Genomic DNA, 22546 nt, shown 5'->3' with positions numbered 1-22546 from the left:
GCGACTTGAAAGTTCTTTCATGTTACTAGTGAAACCACTAATCCTTCAGGAAAGAAGCTTCGCGCTCATCGCTACAGTTTCCGTTCACACATTGATGATGCTGATTGCTGGAAGATATCATCCAGCTGTCTCACCCGAACTATGCACTTCTTTGGTGGATTAAGTCGGCTTCTTTTTCTGGAGCGCTCCAAACTACTAAGGGTGTTGGCAATCCTTGATTTTACGTTTCAAGTTTTCCCACTTGAGGTAACAACATTAGTACATCTCAGATACGATGAGTTCAGCTATTATGATGATCTTCACAGTTCGGTGTCAGAGCTTTATAATCTTCAGACCTTAATTTTTTGTCACCAAGGAGGTAAACCTTCAACTTTAGTACCTGAGACAATTTAGCGAATGAAACATTTAAGGCATATTCACGTGAGTTTTAAAGGTTTCATACTGGCAGGAGAGGTAAAGTCTGGTTTCAAGGTAGTAATTCCCGGAGGGACTTTCCTATTTATGTTTGTCCGGTTGTGCTACTTCTGGATTGTTTTCTGCTATTCCAAATCTTAAGTAGCTGAAAATTCGTGGAGGCCAAGTGAACCTTTCCGGAATACCAAGTAACTTTGTGTTGCTTACATCTCTCAAGAGGCTGACTTTAAAATCTACTTTGTAACCATGAGAAGACTTGGCAAATATTGCAATGCTACCCAACCTCGAAGAGCTTAAAATTAAATATTATGGATTTCACAGTGATGTAAGGAGATTAAATGATGAAGAAATTTTCAATGAACTTAAGTTCCTCCTAATCGATGGAGCAAAACTGAAGCACTGGGAAGCTGGCAGTGTTAACTTCCCAAAGCTGCAACGCCTAGTTCTGAGAAACTGCTACAACCTGGAGTAAATCCCCAAAAACATTGGGGAAATTTATACCTTGGAGTCAATAGAGTTGTGTTCTTCCACAATTTCTGCTGCAAAATCTGTGGAAGAAATTCTAGAAGAGCAAGAGAGCATTGGAACTTATTGCCTTAGTGTCCTCATCGATAGTTGTCGGTAAGACTCAAATTAACTATCCCAAATTATTGCACAGCTAATAAGTTTAATAGTTTTCTGTCTTTGAATAATGTTATCTTAGATTTTATGTTGTTAGTCTGCTTCAGGAATCATGATGAGTTCCTTCTCCTTCTCGAGATTGGAGTTTTATATTACCTCATTAGTGAACTGTGTGATGACTCTCAAGCAGTGGCAAGCAATCTCAGCTTAAAAGGGGAGATCACTTGAAACTGATTCATCAGCAAATAAGTCTTCTTTCTGTTCCTTATGACTTAAGGACCGAGCTTTTACATGGTTGGTAATTCTAGCTATTGTTCTTTATTTTTGGTAATTTTCTAGCAAGATAAACATCAATTTGAGTGCATAATAGATGCTTCAGTAATCAGCACTCTCTCTACATTCTTGAAGAGTTCCATGTCATATTAGTCTGATTCTTAGTTTAGTAAACACTCCTCCTGTAGATGATCTTTTTTAACAATAGTGTTCTAGTCAGATTGTGTGCACCCTTTCACTAGTATATGTATTAGGTAATTCTGTTCATCAAGACTTAAGACAAATTGGAAGAATCTGACAGTGTTTTTGCTTAGCATTTGAATCCGGTCAGACTTTTGAGTCAGATTGATACTAGTATAGTACTCTATATAATTAGCTCCAAACATGTTACCACGTCCAAGAGGCTTAAACCAACATTCATATATACTCGAGTCAGAATGATTCTCCTAGTTTGCTTTTTAGAAAAGATTGTATTGTTTCCAGTTTGAAGGAGAGTATACTACAAAATTAGGATGATATATTGAAAATTTCAACAAAGGACATTGTAATATTCATATTCCTGAACTTTTATGAGTTCATAAGAGGTATCCACGAGCTAAACGATACAAACAAAATATGAATTAGTATGCTGAGAGGTCCTAGATGACAAAATTCATCTTGAGAAGAGGTTGGTGAAAAAATTTCCAGATTTGGATTTCTCAAGACAAGCTACGTGTGCATATCGTCCAAAATTATCGACTTGCCTTGCTTCTCCTCTCGTATCCTTCTTGCATACCTTGCACGTCTTATCTACCCATCCCTCCTCCACGTATTGCCCATCCACTGTTTGTTAATTAAAAAAAAAAAGAAAAAAAAAGAGTGGTTAATTGCATGCTAATTAAGCCACAAATTACATAACATGGGTACTAAAAGTTAGGTAATTAGTTAAGAGTATAATTACCTTCCACATAGGACTTGAAGAAATCTTTGTATGTTCCACCAATCTTCCTTCTCAAAGCTCCATACTACAAAGAGATCATTAAGAGGTCTTTATAAGTAAACAAGTAATACAACTTGATTAACACTGCTAAGCAAAAGTGTTAAGTTATATACACTTACAATATTGTCGCAGATAACATGCTTTATTTGCCAGGTTACTAATTCAACTTTTATGAACAGTTACCTGTAGTTATCTTTTAAGTGACCTAATAGTGTAAATCTTTTACAATGTCATTATACACATGATTAAAAATGACCTGTTCTCGGGACATCCTCTCTCCAGATTGTGTTTTTTCTCGAGCTTCATCGAGAAGCTCAGCGTCTTTTGCTGATCTAACTTGGGAAAAATCCAGAGCTTCTGTTACACTTGAAAACAAAGATTGCTTCTTCTTCTCCTTAGGTTCTTCTGTATCCTCTTTCTTTGCCTTTGGTGAAACTGCTAGTACTAGTTTTGAGGTTCTACTGCTAGGAATTATACTGTGTCTAGGCAAATTTTCTGAACCACTCAAATAGTTAGGCATAAGACCATTGTGAGAAGGTGTAAAGGGAATAGCTCTAAGTCCCATTGCTTCTTTCTTTTATGAATTGAGGCTTAATTACTTGTACCACTTTCAAGATGCAGTTTTATATTGTTCTATGGGAGGGAAATTTAAGGCTGAGAAATTTTGTTTTGTGGCATAGTTATTTTAGGCTTTGAGAATAGAAAATGCAGGGCCAGTCAGATAACTGGTGGTTCATAACATATGACGTGGCTTTTGGCTGACAACTTAAATTAAGATTATAAGTATTAAAATTTGCAATCTTCCTCAATAATATATCCACCATCCTCCCACAAAGGGAGCTCCGTGGCCCCTTACAAGTTGCAAGAATATTTGACCCTTTGCCTTTCATGTGGTATATGAATTTTGTTTCTCTTATTAATTGTCCAAGATTCATCCTATAATTATTACTCCATCAGTCTCAAATTATGTGATTCTCTTTTACATGTTCTTTAACAAACATTAATTAGGAGGGAGTTTTAACTATTTTTGTAGTCTTCAAGAACAATAACTACTAAGGACTCGTTTGATACGAGGAATAAGGGATAAATAATCCCGGAATTAAATTTGAGATGAGTTTATCTCACGTTTTATTGGGATAAAAAGGGCAATTCGCAGGAATGCCCACATTTTGGGGTGGTCTTTAATTTTTGCCCCCTCAAATTGGTGATCTTTAATTTTTGTCCTTCGCCTAATAACATGAGATTTGGGGTTCGAACCCCGGCTCAATCCAATAATAAAAAAAAAAAATCGTAACGCAGAGTTTTATAGCAAACTTAGGCCTATTCGGGCCAAAGTTAGTCTTTGCGGTAATTTTACCTTCGGATAAATCGCAGCCAGAGTTTTGAAGACAAAATTTCGCCTTAAGGCAGAGTTTTGCCTGTGAAACTCTGCCTTGCGAATCCAAGTTCAACCTGGCGAATTTTTTTTAAATTTTTGACTGAGCGGGGGTTCGAACCCGGAACCTAGGAGTTTTAAGCAGAAGGCAAAAATTAAACACCAGTGCATTTGAAGGGCACTCCACAATAAAAAGGGATAAAATCGCGGTATAACTAATAGAGGTATACTAATCCCGAGATTAGTTATCTTGAGATTGTAGTGTTATTTTATTCCTGTGGGAGGGTGGAATAACTAATTCCAGGATAAGTAATCCCGGGATAATTATTTCCGACCAAACGACCCCTAAGGGGGTAAATGTGAAAAAATAATTGATTTTGTCTTGAACTCTAAAACGACAACTAATTTTAGAAACACGACGGACAAATTGAGAATGATGGAGCATTAAGGAATAAGAATCACGTGCCATTCAACGGGTCTAAAATATTTAGCACCTCATTTCTATTTAACAACGGAAACAATTATTACGTGAAGAATAAGGGGTCATTTGGTGTGAAGGATAAGCAAAAATAAAATGAGATAAAATTTTAGTGCCTCCTTATCCCATGTTTGGTTGGAATAAAAATCCAGAATAACTAATCCAGATTGTAGCCTTATTTTATCCCACCTTAAGGGCGGAATAACCAATCCCGGGATAACTAAGTTATCATCCCGGGATAAGTTGTTTCCAACCAAACGAGCCCTAACAATCTTAATAACCACAAATCCACAATTCAAATCATGCCAATAGCGACAATAGGTATATTTTTCCCTTCTACTTAATTCTTGTTAATATAGTTACTTTATGTCTGTATAGCAAGTGATTGAAATGTGCACAAGCTTTCTTTGAATACCATCGTTATAAATGAAAATATAAGTTGTTTACTTAATGATATAACATTTCTTTTGGAGAATGAAGCAACAGAGATTTTTAATTATATTTGGTCTGTTTTTTTCCTCTCTGTTATTCCATTTCAAGAATGGTACATCAAAATTTAAATAGATAAGAGATCAAAATGATTAACTTCAGTAATCTGCATAATTACGTTTACCTTACTAAATAAGAACATCCTAATAAGATACAAAGCTACAGGAGTAAAGTGAGATGCTATTACAAACTTACACAATGTAGACCATGCCAACTTCAAGAAGGGATGCTGGAGGAACCTTTAGGGACACATCTGCACCCCTGCAGTTCCTCCTTAGGAAATTATAACCATAATTGATAGCCAATCTCTTCAACACTGATGATCCTTGTTTTGCTTTCACATGTGAATGTCCTAATACAAATGCTGTCCCCGCTTGTTGTGCTGCATACAAATCTTCTAGCTCCTCCTGCAGCTGAGCATCCATTCCGCCTCGTGAATCCACTTCCGACTCGTTATCTATGGCGAATCTCACTCTTCTTTCCACAGGTTGCATCTCTATCACATCCGTCACACTTTCAACGGTAGGGAACCCGACAGACACGCTTGCAGGTTGCACATTTTCCTCCAGCTCAAAAGCTGGTGTACCTGACAAATCTAGAGTTCCTATAACGGTCAGTCTGCATTCTCCGGATGATGCACCGGACCGTGAGCTGTCATCCTCGTTGCACATGTCGATGATTCCATTGACCTTGTACCAATCATACCGGATGAAATCAGCCAGCCTACTGACAAGTTCAGATTCAAAGGAGTCGACATCCTGGTGAACGTCACGGTAACCATAACGGACAATGCATCTATAGGAACGATGAGCTGCAGGACCAACACGGCCTACGAGGTATCTCTCAGCTGGGGGCACAAAAGGGACAGGCACGGATTTCACACAGACGAAAACAAGTATCCGGTGGTAGGCTGGGAGGTTGGTAACAAAACGTGAGAAGTTGGCAGGAATCCCAGAAGTCAAATCAGTGAAGACGAGGCCGATGCCAGGGACTCGAGCAATGCCCAAGCTTGGACCTAGTGCCAGCAGCCATTCTAATGAAACCTTATTGTGGAGATCATATTCGTACTTTTTAACTGTGGCGTAGTGCCAAACAAACATGACAGTAACCAAAAACAGTGCAAGCAGGATTGGAAGCCAAGCGCCCTCAAGAAACTTAATGACAGAGGCTGAGAAGTAGAGTAACTCAATAGACCCAAACAGAAGGAGAAATCCAAGGGCCAGGATTGGAGGCTTGTTCCAGCAGAGGATGATAACTAATGAAGTAAGGCAAGTGGTCACCAGCATCACCGCCATCACTGCTAGTCCTGCAATTCATAAAGGATGAAACTGTGACGCCTTAACATATACACTGAAGTAGCAAGTACAGTACAGCTTTATTCATAAAGAGAAGAGGGAAAAGAGATGAATAGAAAAAAGAAAACAAAAAGGAATGAGCTGTTTAGGTTGACAAGAAGGAAAAAACTGATTTAGTCACTATAAAACAGCAAGCAATGAATTGTCTCGTAAGAAAGCTACGGATATGAAACATCTTTCTATAGCATAGAGCAAAGGAAACATCGTAAGGAGGAGATTTTGAAGATCACACAATAAGCCACATCTAAGAAGTTAATCAGAACTGTAAAAGGCTTTGGAAATGACTGACAGTAGACAGTATTTGATGCCCGGCATGGAGAAAGAATGGTTGGTCACAAGTACCTGAAGCATTTCCCATGTGCTTTGTGTCTCTGAATCCAATAGTCACAGCAACACAAAGAATCATGAGTATCCAATTGATCTCGGGAATGTATATCTGGCCATGCATCTTGGCATTGGTGTGAACAACCTTTACTCTTGGGAAGCAACCAAGGGATTGACTCTGGTTGATAATTGAGAATGTCCCGCTGATGATTGCCTGACTTCCCACAACAGAAGCCAGAATTGCTATTACTAAAACTGGCCATCTCACGCAATCTACATTGCAATTAGATTTAAAAAAGAGAAGGAATAAGTCACTGAAAAATGTGCATGGAAATTAAATGAAAATTGATAAATATGATCAAGAAGCTTGTTCTACAAAACCAGCTTATGTTCATGCAGCCAATTATTAACTACTAGTAGTTATATAGGCCCTATCCCATACAACGCATCAATGAAGTAAATACTATGACAACACCCACGAATTGATTGAGGATAGGCCAGAATTGGCTTGTACTTTAGAAAAATCATTTCCATAGTCCATGGCCTTCACAAGTAAGCACTAGTCCAGTTCAGATATCTCAATGCAACAGCTGAATAACAGTCCCCCCAAAAAAATATCAACTTTAGACGTCAGGTCATTCAGGTTTCTATTTCATACACAAATAGTTACATCAGGAAGGACTTGAATAAGTTAAAGGGCCCTAAGTTAAATAATACATTGCCAAGGATATCAATTGGCATGGTTGCAATTTCTGCCGTCAAAGAAATTCTCACATTCTAGAGCAATTGTCGACTTCAAGCTCAAGATTGCTAATTGCTGCACTAATGGGGATTCAGGCGTCGGGAATGTAATTTAGGATTGTATGAATTGTAGTAGACATCTCTACAAACTGATATCATTCTATTTTGAATGTAAAATTTTTACTCCCCCAGTCCCAACAAACTTCCATTTTAGGATATCACAAAACGTTTGAACATTTAACGGGTAATATTATTCTATACGACTTCAAGAACTTCCAACAATTCAAATTCATTTAACTATCAAATCTTAAAGATGTTTTCTCTGCCACTTCTCAACCAAAAATTTACTGTAATATTTTTCTTCCACAATCACTATCATATTATACATGACAATTTTTTTTGTGTTTATTGTGGATGAGCATATTATAAATGTCAAATATCTATCTTCAACTTAATGTCTAGTTAAATGCCAAGTAAAAAAAGGGTAGAAATTAACTACTTTTGTGTCTTGAAAAGAGACGTACACAAATTTATCAACTGAATTGCTTAAAATGATAGCTCAAACTCCAACAGTAACAAGCATTTATCAGGTTTGGATGTTACCCTAAAACGCAAAGCTAGGAATTGAAAGCAGAGCAGCAATAGTATCTAAGTTAAAACTAGATTGGTTGCCCCATATCAAATCTAATTATGCATGCCTTCGCACCACATGAACTTGTTTAATATTGTTTCATCTACCAGCTGATTGAATGGAAAATGATACCTGGAACTGATACATAGAAACCGATCTTGTGAATGGTGTGGTGATGCCTTGATAAGAAAGCTGCTTGACCCATATATGCCAAAATTAGAGCTGGATAAACCAGAAAGGTGAATGCAATCTGAGGCAGGATAAAGAATTAGAGATGTCATTTGAGATTAAATACAGTCTATTGCTGTAAACATTAGAAGGACAAAAAACTTGGTTCATGGAGTTTACTTGAATTGCAGCATAGGAGAAGTGCCCAAGATCAGCAAACATTGCTTCGGAACCTGTGATACGGTAAATAAAACAGTTCAACATTCATTAATGAAACACTGGAGCTTTTTTGCAGTTCATCACTATGTTTTATATAGTACACTGTTGATACCATGATTATAGCCTAACCAAGTCTAGATATATTTCCTTCACATTTAAGTTTCAAATACTTACCAAAGCATGACCCAAAGGTGGACAACGATGAATATAAAAAAAACTATGAAGTATCAGGTCATACATTACATCAAAATACAATTTTCTCCGCTTCACAATTTGTTTGTTTCTTTTCGTCAATTTGACCAATCTTCAGAGCTATATCGGATATAGAACAGTGTTGTCAAAGGCGTGCTTAAAGCGCGCTTAAGCCCTGAGGCGAGGCTCAAAACATGTTGAGCGCTTCGCCTCGCTTTATGTGCGCTTCAGTGTCATCATCAAGGCTCTAAGACATACTATTCCTTGCCAATGAGCCTCTCTTGAAGAGATGACACAAGATAATTGATATTTCACTTTATCATAATATTTTTACAATTTCTTTGTTCATATATTTGTTATTCATGCTTATTATTATTAGTCTTCGACTAAACATATATATATATTTGTACTTTGTACCATTGCGCCTTTTTTCATTAAAGCCCACGCTTTATTTGTGCTTTGCGCTTAAAGCCCCAGCTGACCTAAGAGTTTTTTTGCGCTTTTCGCTTTTGATAACACTGATATAGAATAACTCATTTTTTTATAAAGGGAAAAAAAAAAAAAAAAACTTTGAGACATTTTGAAACTATGAAAGAGAAAAAAGTTGCAACCTTTTCCATGTTAAAGTGATGAAAGAATACAATTAAAATTCTCAAAGATAACTTTCTTTGGCTCTTGGAAAGGGAAGACACAGAACCATTTTATGAAAGAGAGAGTAATACATTTAAGCTATTGGCTAATTGTATTATATGAACCTGGACTGAATAGATGCTTCATCTGTTTAGTCCTGATTCACATATATGCATTTACCAACCAAGTGTTCTCATGCTATTATCAAGTCCAGGTTGATGACGTATGTTAACTTATTTCATGTCAATTTTTACTAAAATATACTTCAACAAATCCTAGAACCATAGATCATGTGCTACAACAAATTGGACCTTATATTTGCCAATTGACATGCTTTTAGATAGTAGAGAACAGGCGTCTGACATATGAACAGGTAAACCCACATAAAGCAAAGTAGAATAGCATCACTTTCAGATTGTTCCAGATGGCAGCACCTGATTTATATAAAAGCTGCATATTGGACTTCAGAACATATACCAAAAAACCATAGCTTATGACCACACTAATACAAAAAAACGAAGTATAAGAAGACATATTACCAGTTATGCACAGCAGAATTCCCCCCAAAGACATCCATCCTCCTTTTCTTGTTTTCTTTAGGAATTTTACCATGTAATAGGGGGAAAGAGCTTTATAAACTTGCGGATTCCAGTGGATAATGTTGTACAACCCAAGAGCACTAATGCAGAGTAACCAGGTCATCACAATGGGTGCAAAAACAAAACCAACTCGATGTGTGCCATAATGTTGTAATGCGAATAGGCAGACTAATATGAAGCAAGTTATTGGAATCACTGCATCTGCATAAGCAAAACTTGGATGTAATATGGAATCAAAGTTTAACAATAGCTTCTGTAAAGATTTGTAGTGATGAACACTTATACAGCAGATACATCTAGAAGAAGTAAGGAAGAAAGCAGAAAAGATATTAATGTCAAATCTCTTTTGTTGTTTCCTGCATCCCATCCATTAAGTACACACCAGCAAGAAATATAAGAGGACAACATTGTTGGCTGATCAATTCACTCCAGGTGAATTTCTTGTTGCAACTCATCACTCAAAAATAAAAGATGTGGACAATGAACTCCACTTCTTGTGTGCTCTAATATCTAGTTTTGATTAAGTACCATATATAACCCAGAACGTCTGAAAAAGAACACTGCCTCATAAGATCTATTACCTTGTGTACTTTAGGAGGAAAATCCTTGTAGAAAACAGAAATTGTTGCACTCTCTATGGTGTTTGATTCCAACATTGGGTTCTCAAGACTTCACATGTTTTTCATTTAAGGTACCCAGAGAGAAACAACATATTCCTTTTAGTTGAAAGAATCATTGACTTTGGTAAAGTTGACAGGTGATAGCAATTGTGGTACTATGAGATTCTCTGCCTTGAAACTTGAAAGACATGTAGATATTGGTCATAATACTTTTTGGAAGTGACAATATTTCCTCTTTTTCGGTTAAATGGTACTATGATATTCTTTGCCTGGTCAGAAGCAAAAACAAAGTTTGACAGAGTAATTGCTATTCAAGAAGTAAGACATTTCCAGACGAGTGAGTACTCTGATGTTACAGCAATTATATCTTTCCCTTTAATATGTAGATAGTAAATACTAATAGGGATTCAGTTGTAACCATATAAAGCATATATTTTATGATTTTCTTCTCTCTCTCTCTCTCTCTCTCTCTCTCTCTCTCTCTCTACTCTATGCGTTCTGCCTGTTATCAACCACCAGATTATAATAGAATAATAGTGAGTCCTCTATTGCCATTTCCTCTAGTTTACCAGCCCTTAAATTTGTAAGGTCTGCGCATTGACCACAGGGGAAGTTTACTCAACCAAATTTGGTTATTACTGTGAAAGCTAGAAAAGGGCAAGGAGAAGATGAACCGTGATGAATTGATGGTTAGAAGACCTCCATCCTTATCCATGATTGACTGAGACTGAACAGAAACATTTTGTCTGACAAGAACCAGATTGAGTTCCTCTTTGTTAAGTAAGAGAATTGACACCACAAATCTGGCGGATTGTGGAGCTTCTGCTGGATAACATCTCATAGTTTTGCTTAAATGCTTTATTTTATATTAACACAATCGATCTCTCCATACTTTTGATTTTGTACTAAGATAAGGATATTCAAAAAGACAGGAACACATACTGATTAAAAAACCTCAATTTCTTTGATGTGACTTTCAAAGGGTAATTGATCACAAAATGGCAGGGTTCAAGAACAAACACATTTCAGCTTTCAGGAAATAATTTCATTTAGTACACAAAGCGGCTTACATTGATGGTGATCCCGAGACATTGATAACTCAAGGCCAGAAACCGCAGAGAAAACTGCAAGTGGAAGAAGATTTCATGTCAGCATCTACAATAATTCTAGAGAACATGAATTTGATGCAAAACAACCTACCAGATATGACTGGAGTAAGCAGCCCATCTCCAATCACCATACAAGTTCCAAGAAGCACTAAGATTAGCAAAGCAGTGTGCAAGGATTTGTGCTTCTCAAGAAGCAATTTCACCCTCGAGCTGTTCTTCGTTTCGGGAGGGTGCTCAAGTTTGTAGGTAGAAAGAGCTTCATCCGAAACTTGTCTGTTAGGAAGAAGGCTTACTTTGGCATGCCTGCATATTAAGGAATAGAGAGCAAAAGTACCACCTGCACCAGAATCGTCAAAGTCAGTCTAACGACCAAATAACGAGACTGAATACCAAGGATATATTTGTGACTTGTGGCACATACCCTCTCCATTGTCATCAGCTCGAAGTACGATAAAGACATATTTGAATAAAGGAACTAGTGTTAAAGTCCAAAAAACAAATGAAAGAACGCCAAAAATCTCTTCATTGGTCTCTGAATGATGAATGTCTTCTGCAAATGTGCTCTTGTAGACATAAAGAGGGGAAATACTGAGATCCCCATACACTACCCCAAGACTTTGGTATGCCAGAATCAATGTACTCTTCCAAGACTTCTATAATGGACAAATATAAAGGGAACAAAGAAAATTAGAAAAATTAAGGCTTTAATTCATCAATATGATACAAGCTTCAATACTGTCCAAAAACTGTAGGGTTAAGCTGTAATGGTTTTGAAACTTCAGCAGATTGAAGAACAAAGACATATACACACCTTTGAAGTGTCCCAACACTTGCCATAGTCGACATCCATTCTCCTTGGAAGCATTTTGTACTAAGTTGCTGAATGCTGACAAAGAGATAAGATATCCTCACTTGAAATATAATTTTTTTATCATGTGATAACCCTGGAAAAAAAAATGAAAGATTCACTCATATGTTCAGGCAATATTGCAATATAGCACCTAATTGGCACTGACCCAAATAAAGTACTCCCACTTAGGCAGTTAATGGCTTCACCTAGCAGCATAATACATTGTGCACAATGCAATAGAACAAGAAAAGTGAAACACCATGGAAACTCATAAGCTTCTGTATTTCTTTCTTATTATAGTTAACAAAGAATAAAAGGAAACCAAGAACTCACTTTCTGTTACCTCTGAAAGAAATGGTTACATTCAACCAAAAAGCTACAGCTAGACTATGTATTTAACAGTTGCAATTTTGATTAGCACAGTATAAAGAGGAAGAAGAAAACAAGAAAACATACAAGTGTGTGTGTGATTAAGGAAAACCAAAAGCACATGACTCAACGGCAGTTGCATTATCAAATCAATCACACCAAAGTTGAGCCCACGTAAATTAAGGCTATTGTAAGGACCATAAGTTCCCCCCCCAACCCCCGCCTCGGTCCCCACCCCCCACCCTTACCCCACTACTCAATATATATATGTACAAATTTACAGGTCACTAAAGATAATAAGTACTATACTACAAAATACTACTACAGTGATATATTTAGTTTGCCAAACTCCCCCCACCTACACGACTCCTAAGTGGCGCCATCTATATTTGACAAGAAATGATTTAAAAAAGGTTATTTTCTTTAACAGGAAAAAAGAGAGATTTCATTAATCATAACATTGATGAAATTAACAAAGAAAAAACACATCTTGATATGGCAAAAAGAATTAGAGCTTTCACTAAGGTTGTGTTTCGTATGTCGGAAAATCTCTTCCTTTTTTCCCTTGTTTAGTTGTACTAAATATCTTGAAAAACATTTTTCTTAAAAACTTCAGGGAAACATTTTCGGAGCAATAAAAACACATCAACGCATCTCCACCCACCCCCACTCTAGTCACCCACCCTCACCCCAACTACCCCCTACCCAACCACCAGAAGTTGCCCCGAATTCAAAAACCTCGTAGTGTTTTGCTTTGAATAAATGCAAATACATTTTTTAACTTGTGTACCAAACGCAAGAAAATGAGTAGGAAAGTCACTGATTTTCCGAAAGAATATTTTCTTCACTGATTTTCCGAGAAAATATTTTCTTAGAAATCATTTTCCGTCACACAAAACACACCCATAAAAGTATGAAAAACTTACCAGAAATGATTTTGGCCTCTAAAACACAGCAAGAGCAAAAATGGGGATAAATCTCAGTGAGAGGTAAGGTGAAAAGAACAAGACTATAAAAGTAATTCTACTTTAAGAGGAGGCAAATGCACGTGATCACAACATGGACCCCATTTTTCCTCTACCATTTGCTCACGATTTCAACACTTACCTATCTTTTTTCATCACAACGTGTAAAAGCTACTCCCTCAATATTCCTTTTTCATCCTTTAACTGAAAATGAAACTGACTAAAACTTAATTTGGAAACCCAACTTAATAACTTTATTCAAATGTTAAGCTGGTTTAACAGCTACTAACAAATTTAGTAATTTGGAATAGTACTATTCTTTTGCTTGCACCATCAATTATACTCAGCTGCATAGGTAAACCTAACCTACCAGATCCCATAACTGCAAAAATAGATTATAGCTCTCCATATTCTGACACTTTATCTTCTTGGACTTGTCCATAAAAAAGTTACAACTATTATCTGTGACAGATCTAGACAGATATACATTCAAGAATCATTTTTACCACTACCCCACTAAGGGAAAGCTGCTTCCTGATAGTGATAGAATAAAGGCCACAGTATTTGAACAAAAACATTAAGAAAGAATTGAGACCCTCATCTAAAGTGAAATGAAAGCAGTTATAAAAAAGAAAATACAATAGTGGAAAAACGCCAGAGTGTTTGAAAGTTGGGTGGAAAAGAGGAGTGTAGTGAGTGTCATTTCATTTAAAGAAAACCAACATTATATTCAGGGTGTCTTTGTAAGGTTTATTTTGGGGAGAATGTGCAGTGCCAGCAAGTAAGAATTGAGAATTTTGGCACTTACATAAGTGGGATAACTAGGAAATGAAGAAATTTGAGAATGTTTAGATGTAACAAAAAAAAAAAAAAAAAAACTGGACCGTGTTCCAAGAATTAAGTTTGAATATTTTAGTCTTGTATTTTATTATGGTGGTCTTGGACTAGTCCAGTGACACCGCCCAGGACAACTGAAAAAGGGGAAAAGAATGTGCTTTTTGTTTTTGTTTGTTTGTTTAATTTTCTGCGCGCATGCATTAGACAAGAAATAATGTGACGCACACATATATGATTTCCCCAAATCAGCAAATCACCGAACCATGGTTGATTTATTGGATGTCTGTTTGTTGAATATTGGAACTTCAAAGCCAAGTTGTATTCGTTAATGATAATATTATAAGTAAGGGAAAAGATTCAGAATCAGCCATTGTTGCTTGACACTTCCCCTTATCTGTTTGTTAATTGACAGTCTAATATTAAGCTTAGTGATATCATAAAAAAGAGAACTAAGAAAAAAGTCTAATTTGATGAGAAATTATCAAAATGAATATTCATTTGAGCGGCTGCACTTTACATAATGTTGTAATGTAATGAGCTCTAGCCTCTATTTAAGTAGCGTTTATGTATATTTACACATATCTTCCTTGTATAGATATTTTTGTAAAGTGTAATCTATGTACGATTAGTAGATAAGTTTTTTTCTTTCCTATTTTACACTTATTAGTTGTCAATCCCCGCTCTTTTATTTTCTTTTTGTATTGTCTCAATTTTTATTTTATCTTTTACCTCTATGGTATTGTTGCCTTGTTTTTGTTGCATTTCGTAACATCTAACCTTTGCTCATCATTACATTTCGAAAATTGTGAGCTGTACCTTTCAGTTTGAGTTTCAGTTTAACTGTATAACTTAAACTCAGAGGCGGATTTATGTGGATGGATGGGGATGCCACGGCACCCGGACCGCTCGGCTGAAACTTGGTATATATGCGGAATGTATAAGAAATGAAATATATATAAGTCTTGTCACCCTCAAGAACAAAAGAGTGAAAAGTGCCATTGGCAAAGGGCCATAACCTGCCACTCTTGCAACTGAAGATCGAACCTGCGTGCAGTATCATTTTGCATGTTTTTTTTTTTTCCTTGTACACGCTTCAGCTCTATACTTTTTCAGTTTTTGTATCTTTAATTCTTTTAACTTGCTATTCTTTGTTAATCCAAATTAACTCTTTTATGCTTTAATTAATTCTTGGCTCTTTTTACTTCCTCTTTCTTTAAGTATTAATCTCTTTATGCGTGCATTGAGTGCGTATCCTATATCAATGAGTACTAAATTTTAAAATGTCACATAAATATTAAAAAATCTATATGTAAATCGTAAATTTCAAAATTTTAAAACAAATTCAAGTTTTAAAATGATGAATATTATTATGTTAAGAGTTTTCAAATTTAAAGGTTGCTTTGATCTTTCCGCAACGTTCGAGCTTATGAAAGATGAGTGGATTGAAACTACAATTTTGACTCTTTCTACACTATATATCTGCAAGAATACACCAGGAAAATAGAGTATGAATCTATTGAGATAACAGTATTAAATGATTTATAGAGATTCAGATTTTTAACGTACAAAATCTTTATATTTCTCAAAGTTTTAGAGGATAAGGCCTCTTACTCCTACCAAAAAAAAAAAAGCCGCTTATGCATCGTTAACCGATATCTGCATATTCGTTCGATTTATCTATATTAATCGAAATAGATAAATGACCCGAACCGTAACTCAATTTTGAAGAAACCAACCCGTTTACCCTATTTGAACGGTATGGCACCCTGAACCTTCAAATGTAAGGATGAGCAAAGGTTGATGTTACGAAACGCAACAAGAACAAGACAACGATACCATAGAGGTAAAACATATATATATCGTTTGTGCTATTTTTTTTTTTTTATATTTATGGAGAAATAACTGTTTTCGTCCCTGTGTTATTGCCTTATTATGATTTTGATCCCTGTGATATTTCACTTCCCATATTTAACCTTTAATTAATCAAAGTGATTGATTTTAGTCCTTCTACTAACAGTGGGTACCAATACAAATACATCAGTCACTACTGTCAGGGGCAATTATGGTATTACAACAAGGACCACTTTTATACAAACAAAAAACCTAAACATACTAACACGTTTACATATCGTTACATACCATCAATCCCTCATACACAAGCATATCTCAACCCTTCTCCCTTCTTCCATTTGGATTGAATTAATCGTCTAATCCATGGATGATTGAATAACTTTGTGTGTTTGTTGGTTCATGAACAATTTTTCTCTTTAGTTGTCTCCCCGCTTGTGTGAGAGCACAATTTAGCAACTCCTCCTAGGGAACATAAAACAACTCATTGCGCCTGCTGAATAGAAACAAAATCATTCTGTTTGACAATGGAACTCCGTTACAAGAGTGGGATACAATTCACGCCGATATGTAAGTACTCGGTCACTTAAATTAGTCTAGATCCTTAATATTGACTGATGAAAAACAAGACCAAAATCTTGATTATATAGCAATATTTTCCCAAAAGTATTAACAGATATATAATGAAGATGAAGCATCAAATATTTCACATAAAGAATGAATTTCATTAATAAATGCTACAAGAATCATAAAGACCAAAATATCTGTAGTGCATATTCCGAATTCGTATGAATGGCTACATATTTTTGTGTTGGTTCTACTTAATAAAATGACACAAGTAACCTAATCTTATTTTCTTTTTTCCAACAATAGATGAAAGTGGAAATCCAAGGGTGCACACAATTAAACTGGAACTAGTCATAAAATACCATGCAGATAACTCAATTCTTTAAGAATTGAAGCCAACATAACTCAAATTCAAGATTAATTTGGATTTCCATGATTGGTTACATATTTTTGTGTTGAATTTGTATGATCATTTACGTTTTCTGTTGAAACTATTATTCTAATAACACTGATAGATCCTACTTTTCTTTTCTCTCTACAGATGAAGGTCTAGATTCCGATATGTACACCATTAAACTACACTATAAAGGTTAGTGGGTGTGTTGAGTCGGAGATTAACTACGTTAGTGGACAGATAGCTTATTATGACTATTGTAAAGGAGATGAAAATTCTATCATTCAAATGAGGCAGTGTATGAAAAAGTTGAAAGTCAATGATAGAAAAGTGAAATTTTAGTTCAAGTTTGGGCCTTATTTTGAGAAAAGTATAAGACTTTTATCAACTGATTTAGATATATATAACCTTGTCTATGAAATACCTAAAAATAGAGAGGTGGAGATATTTGTCGAGCATACAGATGAGGACCAATGGAACTATGATGTGGTTGATTTCAAGGGCAGCCAACTACACGGCGAGGAAGGCTTGGTAGATGTGGATGTAATAGAGAGAGGTGATGAGACTGATGCCACAAGTGAAGAATGTGAGTCATTTCATGACTCTGATTATTCATTGGAAGAAGATGACATGATTTTTGATAAAAACATCGACTCTACTGTAGAGTGGGTTGGTTTTAATGGGAAAAGTAGAGATAACCAAGTTAAAAGAAAAACCATGGAGCTTGGAGTTGCTTCAAACATGCTGGCTATGTTTCCCAACGACACTCAAGGAGATGATTGTGCTACATCAGACGAGGAATTAATGAGTTTACATGGAGATTCTGATGATGAAAATCCTAAAAGATCTGTTGTTTTTAGTCCAGCTAGGGATTTGGAGGATCCAAAGTTTAAGTTTGCGCCTAATATGATATTCAGTAATAGAAAAGAATTCAAGTGGGCATTTGAGGTACATGCTGTGTCACAAAAAAAAAAAAAAAGACATCAAGTTTAAAAAGAATGAATGTACGAGGTCGAGGGCAATTTGTAAGGTGTCAAGCTGCAAGTTCATATTTGCTTCAAAGGCTAATCAAGATGAACCTTTCAACATCAAGACAATAGGCCCTGACCATTCTTGTGGCAATCAGAGAGATAACAAGACTATTGACTCTGGATTTTTAGCTAAGAAGTACGTAGAAGAGTTTAAAATAAATCCAAGTTGGGGTGTGAAAGAATTTCAAGCTCATGTCATGAGGGCCCATAATTGTACCATTACTCGGAATCAAGCTTATATGGCAAAGAGGAAGGCATTAGATCTAACCACAGTGACTAAAGAAGAGCAATTTGATATGTTGTAGGATTACTGTGCTAAGCTAAGGAGGAGTAATCCAGGGACTAAATATATTTTGAAGTTGGATGAAAATCCAAAAACAATGGTCAATGGTAGAAAAAGATTTTAAAACTCTATATATGTTTTGCAGCTTGTAAGCAGGGGTTCTTAGCCGGATGTCGACCCATAATAGGGGTTGATGGATGTCATTTGAAAGGACACCCAAAGGGCGGGCAGCTATTGACAGTAGTAGGCATTGATGGAAACAACAACATGTATCCTATTGCATTCGCAGTAGTGGAAGGTGAACTGAAGGAAACATGGAGTTGGTTTCTTACACTTCTTGATGAGGACCTAAGAATCTCATGGACTTTCATTTCTGACAAGCAAAAGGGTTTACTTCTAGCATTTGATGAGATAATGCCAGATGTTGCACACAGGTTTTGTGTGAGGCATCTGCACAATAATTTCAAGACGGAAGGTTTTGGAGGACAAGCACTGAAAGATATCCTATGGAAAGCTGCCAAGGCAACTACAGAACCTGAATTTTCCAAGCATATGGAAGGAATGGCAAAATTAGATCCAAAAGCCCCTAAATGGTTTATTAATAAGCCCCCATTCACTGGTCAAGGGCATTTTTCTCTTCTTTCTCAAAGTGTGATGTATTATTAAACAATTTGTGTGAGTCATTCAATAGTGTACCCCTACATGTAAGAGACAAGCATATTTGGACAATGATTGAATCAATCAGGATCTATATGATGTCTAGACTTCAAAAGAACAGAGATAAGATGATGAACCATCGTCACAGAATCTGTCCGAAAATCTTATTGAAGCTAGAGCAAAATAAGGATAAAGTTGCTGAATGTATTGCCACTAAATCTGACCAATTCCACTACCAGGTTGAGGATATCTATCTTAGACTATTCTCTGTTGATCTTAAGGAGAAGACATGTTCTTGTAGGAGATGGGACTTAACAGGAATACCTTGTAATCATGCTATTGTAGCTATATGGGTTAAGAAGGATGAGCCGGAAATGTATGTTCATGAATGCTACACAGTTGAGCAGTACATGAAGAGTTATAATCCATCTATCTTGCCAATTGTTAGCTTTGAGCAATGGCCTAAGACAGGGATAGAATCACCACTGCCACCCATATACAAAACACAACCAGGTAGACCAACAAAACTAAGAAAGAGAGGGGTTGATGAGACAACTCAAAAAGAATCAGATTATAGAAAGCTTACCTTGTTAAAAGCATCAAGAAAAGGCAAGAAAAAAAGTGCGGATCATGTGGAAGATTAGGGCATAATAGCAGAAAATGCCGTATTCTTATGGGAAGCAACCACTCTGAAGTTCAACAGCAACAAGTCCATCAGGAAGTCGAAAAGGAAGGCCCTTCTGCACCTAGTAATGCAACAGAAGTAAGTAGTCAAATAAGTTAGTTCTCTTCATTAAGGGTAAAAATACTAAAAATGTTATTTTATTATAGGTTTCAAGCACCATTTTTGATTGAGAGTTCCTCATTTGTAACTGAACAAATTGTAATTACCTTTCTTGTTTCTCTCATGTTGTGTCTATCGAACCGTACTAGCTGGCTTATTTTCTTCTGTATATTGTAGGTCAATCAACTTAACCAGCCAAGGGTACCTCAACAACAATTGAGAAGTTCTGCATTCAATTTAGAAGAAATTGGTGAGCATTCCAGAGAAGATACAAGGTCACTCTTCATCGAGAGAATGGGAAAACAATACGTCCCACCGTCAAGATTACAAGATGCGCTTTCTCAAAGTAGCAAGAGAGTAGGAAGTGGCCCACGGGACAAGAAGAAAAATGTTCCTTAACTAAAGAAGTTAAAGACAAACAATGATAATACGCACATGAAATCAGATCTTGTTTAGATCTGGTTCTTCCTTGACGACTTTGAAGTTAATCATGCTTTAGTGACATTTAAATGATTGTGTGTTTCTCTTTTAAAACTTCTGCAACTTAAATGGTTATCTTTCTCCCTGATCTTAACTTCATCGCCTTCATTCTGCACTTTGCCTACAATAAATCATAGGCATCATCGTTTTCTATAGCAAAAATATAGCCAATTTTTAGAAGTACGTTTTGATTTTTCATGTAAATAGACTAGAAAAGTGCTTCAAATTGTTGAAAGTGAGCCAGCTCTTCCCTGACTCTTGAAAGAACAGATTCAGTTTTCCGCAGCTTAGTGTTGTAGCGAAAACTAAAAACTAAAATATTTATGATGTTGGAGTCTTCAGTTTCAAAATGTGGACTAATCATGTTGGAGTCGTATGTTGAACACAAAATATAGAAACATATTTATATGTTTTTCAGTTTCAAAATGTGGACAATCATGTTGGAGTTTGACATATATAGAACGGTTTTGGATTCACTTTTAACATAACAGAGGAAAAGGCTATGTTGGAATTTAGTTGCTGTTGCAATTAGCTCTACATGAGGAGATAGGCTGCTACTCTTACTCCGCTAGCAGTTAACCAACAAACAAGGAGCTCATTAAAAGTCTAATGCAAGAAGGTTGGGATGGTGATGAAGAATCTGTTGTTCGGAATTTGTAGGGGTAAATCACCTGGACATCTGCCTAAATCATCCAAGAGGAATCCACTATCCATATAGAAGCGATGGTACAAAGATTTAAAATTGATGGTAGATTAGTGTTGTAGCGAAAAAAATACAAACTAACATATTTATGATGTTGATCTTCGGCAAGTCTAAGCATAATTATAAAAGGGTAACCGCTGTAGCTTTCCTACTTTCCTCCAATATTGGCCCCTAAGTTAAAGTCATTTTTATTCTTTCTTTTTGTCCCTACGATTGCTAAAAACACACATAATCACAGACTTCTAAAAATTGAAAGAGAAAAGATATCATCCAAGAATAAGATGTCGTAACTATCATTTAGAATTATCCAGTTAAGAAAAAATTTACTCGACTGCTACTGATTTAAGAAATTAGCAGGCTACTCAAGGCACAATCATAATTTCTAAAGTGTAATGAGCTCAACGCTAAAAATCTTAAATACTGGACCTAATCATGCTTAAAGCTACATCCGCCTCCATTCACGATATAGTTCATATCACACATATCAACTTGTTTTCACGATATTTACAACACTACGGTGGCCTTAGGTGAAGCAGACATGTCCTAAAGAAGAGAAAGAATTGATTTTTACCTGAGTATCTTTGTCATTTCTGTAGTGATAATAGAGAAAGAACCCCCAGGCTTGTTTTTGCTCTCCTTAATCTCAAGTTTTAAACTTTTCTATTGTTAAAGCAGCCAGTAATCACCCTCCCCAAGTGGACAGGACAGGAGATTCCAAAGTCGTACAACAAGTATCCATATCAGTTCATACACTTCTAGAGACAATCAAGAAATCAACAAGCCCACAAGATTATGAATTATCAATGGATCCAAATGAAGTAGATGTATTCTAATCCCAATATGAGAAACTATAGCAAATTAATCTCTAAGCAGCCAAGAAAAGTATAAAATATATAAAGAAAATATCACTAATTAAAAAGAAATGGTCAGTGACCCATATTCAAATAGCATGTTTGAAAATTTAACATAGAATTTGCACCCTGAAATTTCAAAGCTCAATTTTTTCTCTCCCTGAAATGGGTCGACATAGAAGGGAGAGTCGTTGCAATTTTTGAAAGCGATAAATATAAATTTAGTCGAAACACTACCATTCTTCACGGCCAAACCCATCAACTACTAAGCTTGAGCTACCACGCACATATTAGTTGTAAGAAAAACCTTCAGATATGCAAATTAGACAAAACACTAATCATAGAGCTTAATCAAAAAATCAGATAAAAAATAGAATTCAAGAAAAACAGCTTGACCAGAGCCTGTAAAAAAAGATCGAAGAAGATGGAAAGAACTATATGCCTCTAGCTCTAACTGAAAAAATGGAAATGGGAACTCGAAATTTGACATGATTTGAACTAAAATCACTCTGGTATGATTCCCGCCATGATTTTCATCTTGAAATTTCATCCAATTTGGTTGAGTTCCGCCATTTGAGGACAGACCAAAAGCTTAACAAAGAGAGGAGAGAGAAAGAGCACTCCATTGTTGAGATAGGAAAGTAAAGAAAAATTTCATTGTCAAATGTGCCACGTGAATCCTGATGGTTCTACATAAATGACAAAGAGAT

General features: G+C 36.0%; 4 protein-coding genes and 1 pseudogene across 8 annotated transcripts; 3 read left to right on the top strand and 2 right to left on the bottom strand.

The window, feature by feature from the left end:
- Positions 1–1805: 1805 nt before the first annotated feature.
- LOC132029642 (uncharacterized) lies at positions 1806–2967 on the bottom strand. Its single transcript, XM_059418938.1, has 3 exons — positions 2544–2967; positions 2249–2312; positions 1806–2130 (listed from the first exon to the last, which is right to left on the bottom strand). Exons 1-3 carry the CDS (start codon positions 2850–2852, stop codon positions 1961–1963), a joined length of 543 nt encoding a protein of 180 aa, XP_059274921.1. The 5' UTR covers positions 2853–2967; the 3' UTR covers positions 1806–1960.
- A 1720-nt stretch (positions 2968–4687) lies between these two features.
- LOC132053396 (potassium transporter 2) lies at positions 4688–12634 on the bottom strand. Of its 4 annotated transcripts, none has more exons than XM_059445418.1 (10): positions 12524–12634; positions 12029–12161; positions 11639–11870; positions 11309–11554; positions 11179–11232; positions 9429–9689; positions 8029–8081; positions 7813–7930; positions 6327–6581; positions 4688–5935 (listed from the first exon to the last, which is right to left on the bottom strand). In XM_059445418.1, exons 2-10 carry the CDS (start codon positions 12080–12082, stop codon positions 4821–4823), a joined length of 2388 nt encoding a protein of 795 aa, XP_059301401.1. In that variant the 5' UTR covers positions 12083–12161; positions 12524–12634; the 3' UTR covers positions 4688–4820. The 4 variants fall into 4 exon arrangements, with proteins under 4 accessions (XP_059301401.1, XP_059301416.1, XP_059301407.1 ...); XM_059445433.1 differs by having other exon boundaries at positions 12401–12536; XM_059445424.1 differs by lacking the exon at positions 12524–12634 and adding an exon at positions 12234–12366.
- Positions 12635–16378: 3744 nt separating this feature from the next.
- Positions 16379–19718, top strand: LOC132053372 (uncharacterized; annotated as a pseudogene).
- Positions 19090–19718, top strand: LOC132053379 (uncharacterized). Its single transcript, XM_059445384.1, has one exon. It carries the CDS (start codon positions 19090–19092, stop codon positions 19660–19662), a length of 573 nt encoding a protein of 190 aa, XP_059301367.1. The 3' UTR covers positions 19663–19718.
- LOC132053387 (uncharacterized) lies at positions 19644–20647 on the top strand. 2 transcript variants are annotated; one of them, XM_059445404.1, is made up of 3 exons: positions 19644–19781; positions 19850–19901; positions 19980–20647. In XM_059445404.1, the coding sequence occupies exons 1-3, from the start codon at positions 19771–19773 to the stop codon at positions 20199–20201; spliced, it is 285 nt and encodes a 94-aa protein (XP_059301387.1). In that variant the 5' UTR covers positions 19644–19770; the 3' UTR covers positions 20202–20647. The 2 variants fall into 2 exon arrangements, with proteins under 2 accessions (XP_059301387.1, XP_059301379.1); XM_059445396.1 differs by lacking the exon at positions 19850–19901 and having other exon boundaries at positions 19649–19781.
- Positions 20648–22546: the final 1899 nt, after the last annotated feature.

This window comes from Lycium ferocissimum, chromosome 1, assembly GCF_029784015.1.
Source record: "Lycium ferocissimum isolate CSIRO_LF1 chromosome 1, AGI_CSIRO_Lferr_CH_V1, whole genome shotgun sequence".
NCBI classification, from domain to species: Eukaryota; Viridiplantae; Streptophyta; class Magnoliopsida; order Solanales; family Solanaceae; genus Lycium; species Lycium ferocissimum.
This window is presented reverse-complemented; position numbering and strand designations above follow the sequence as displayed.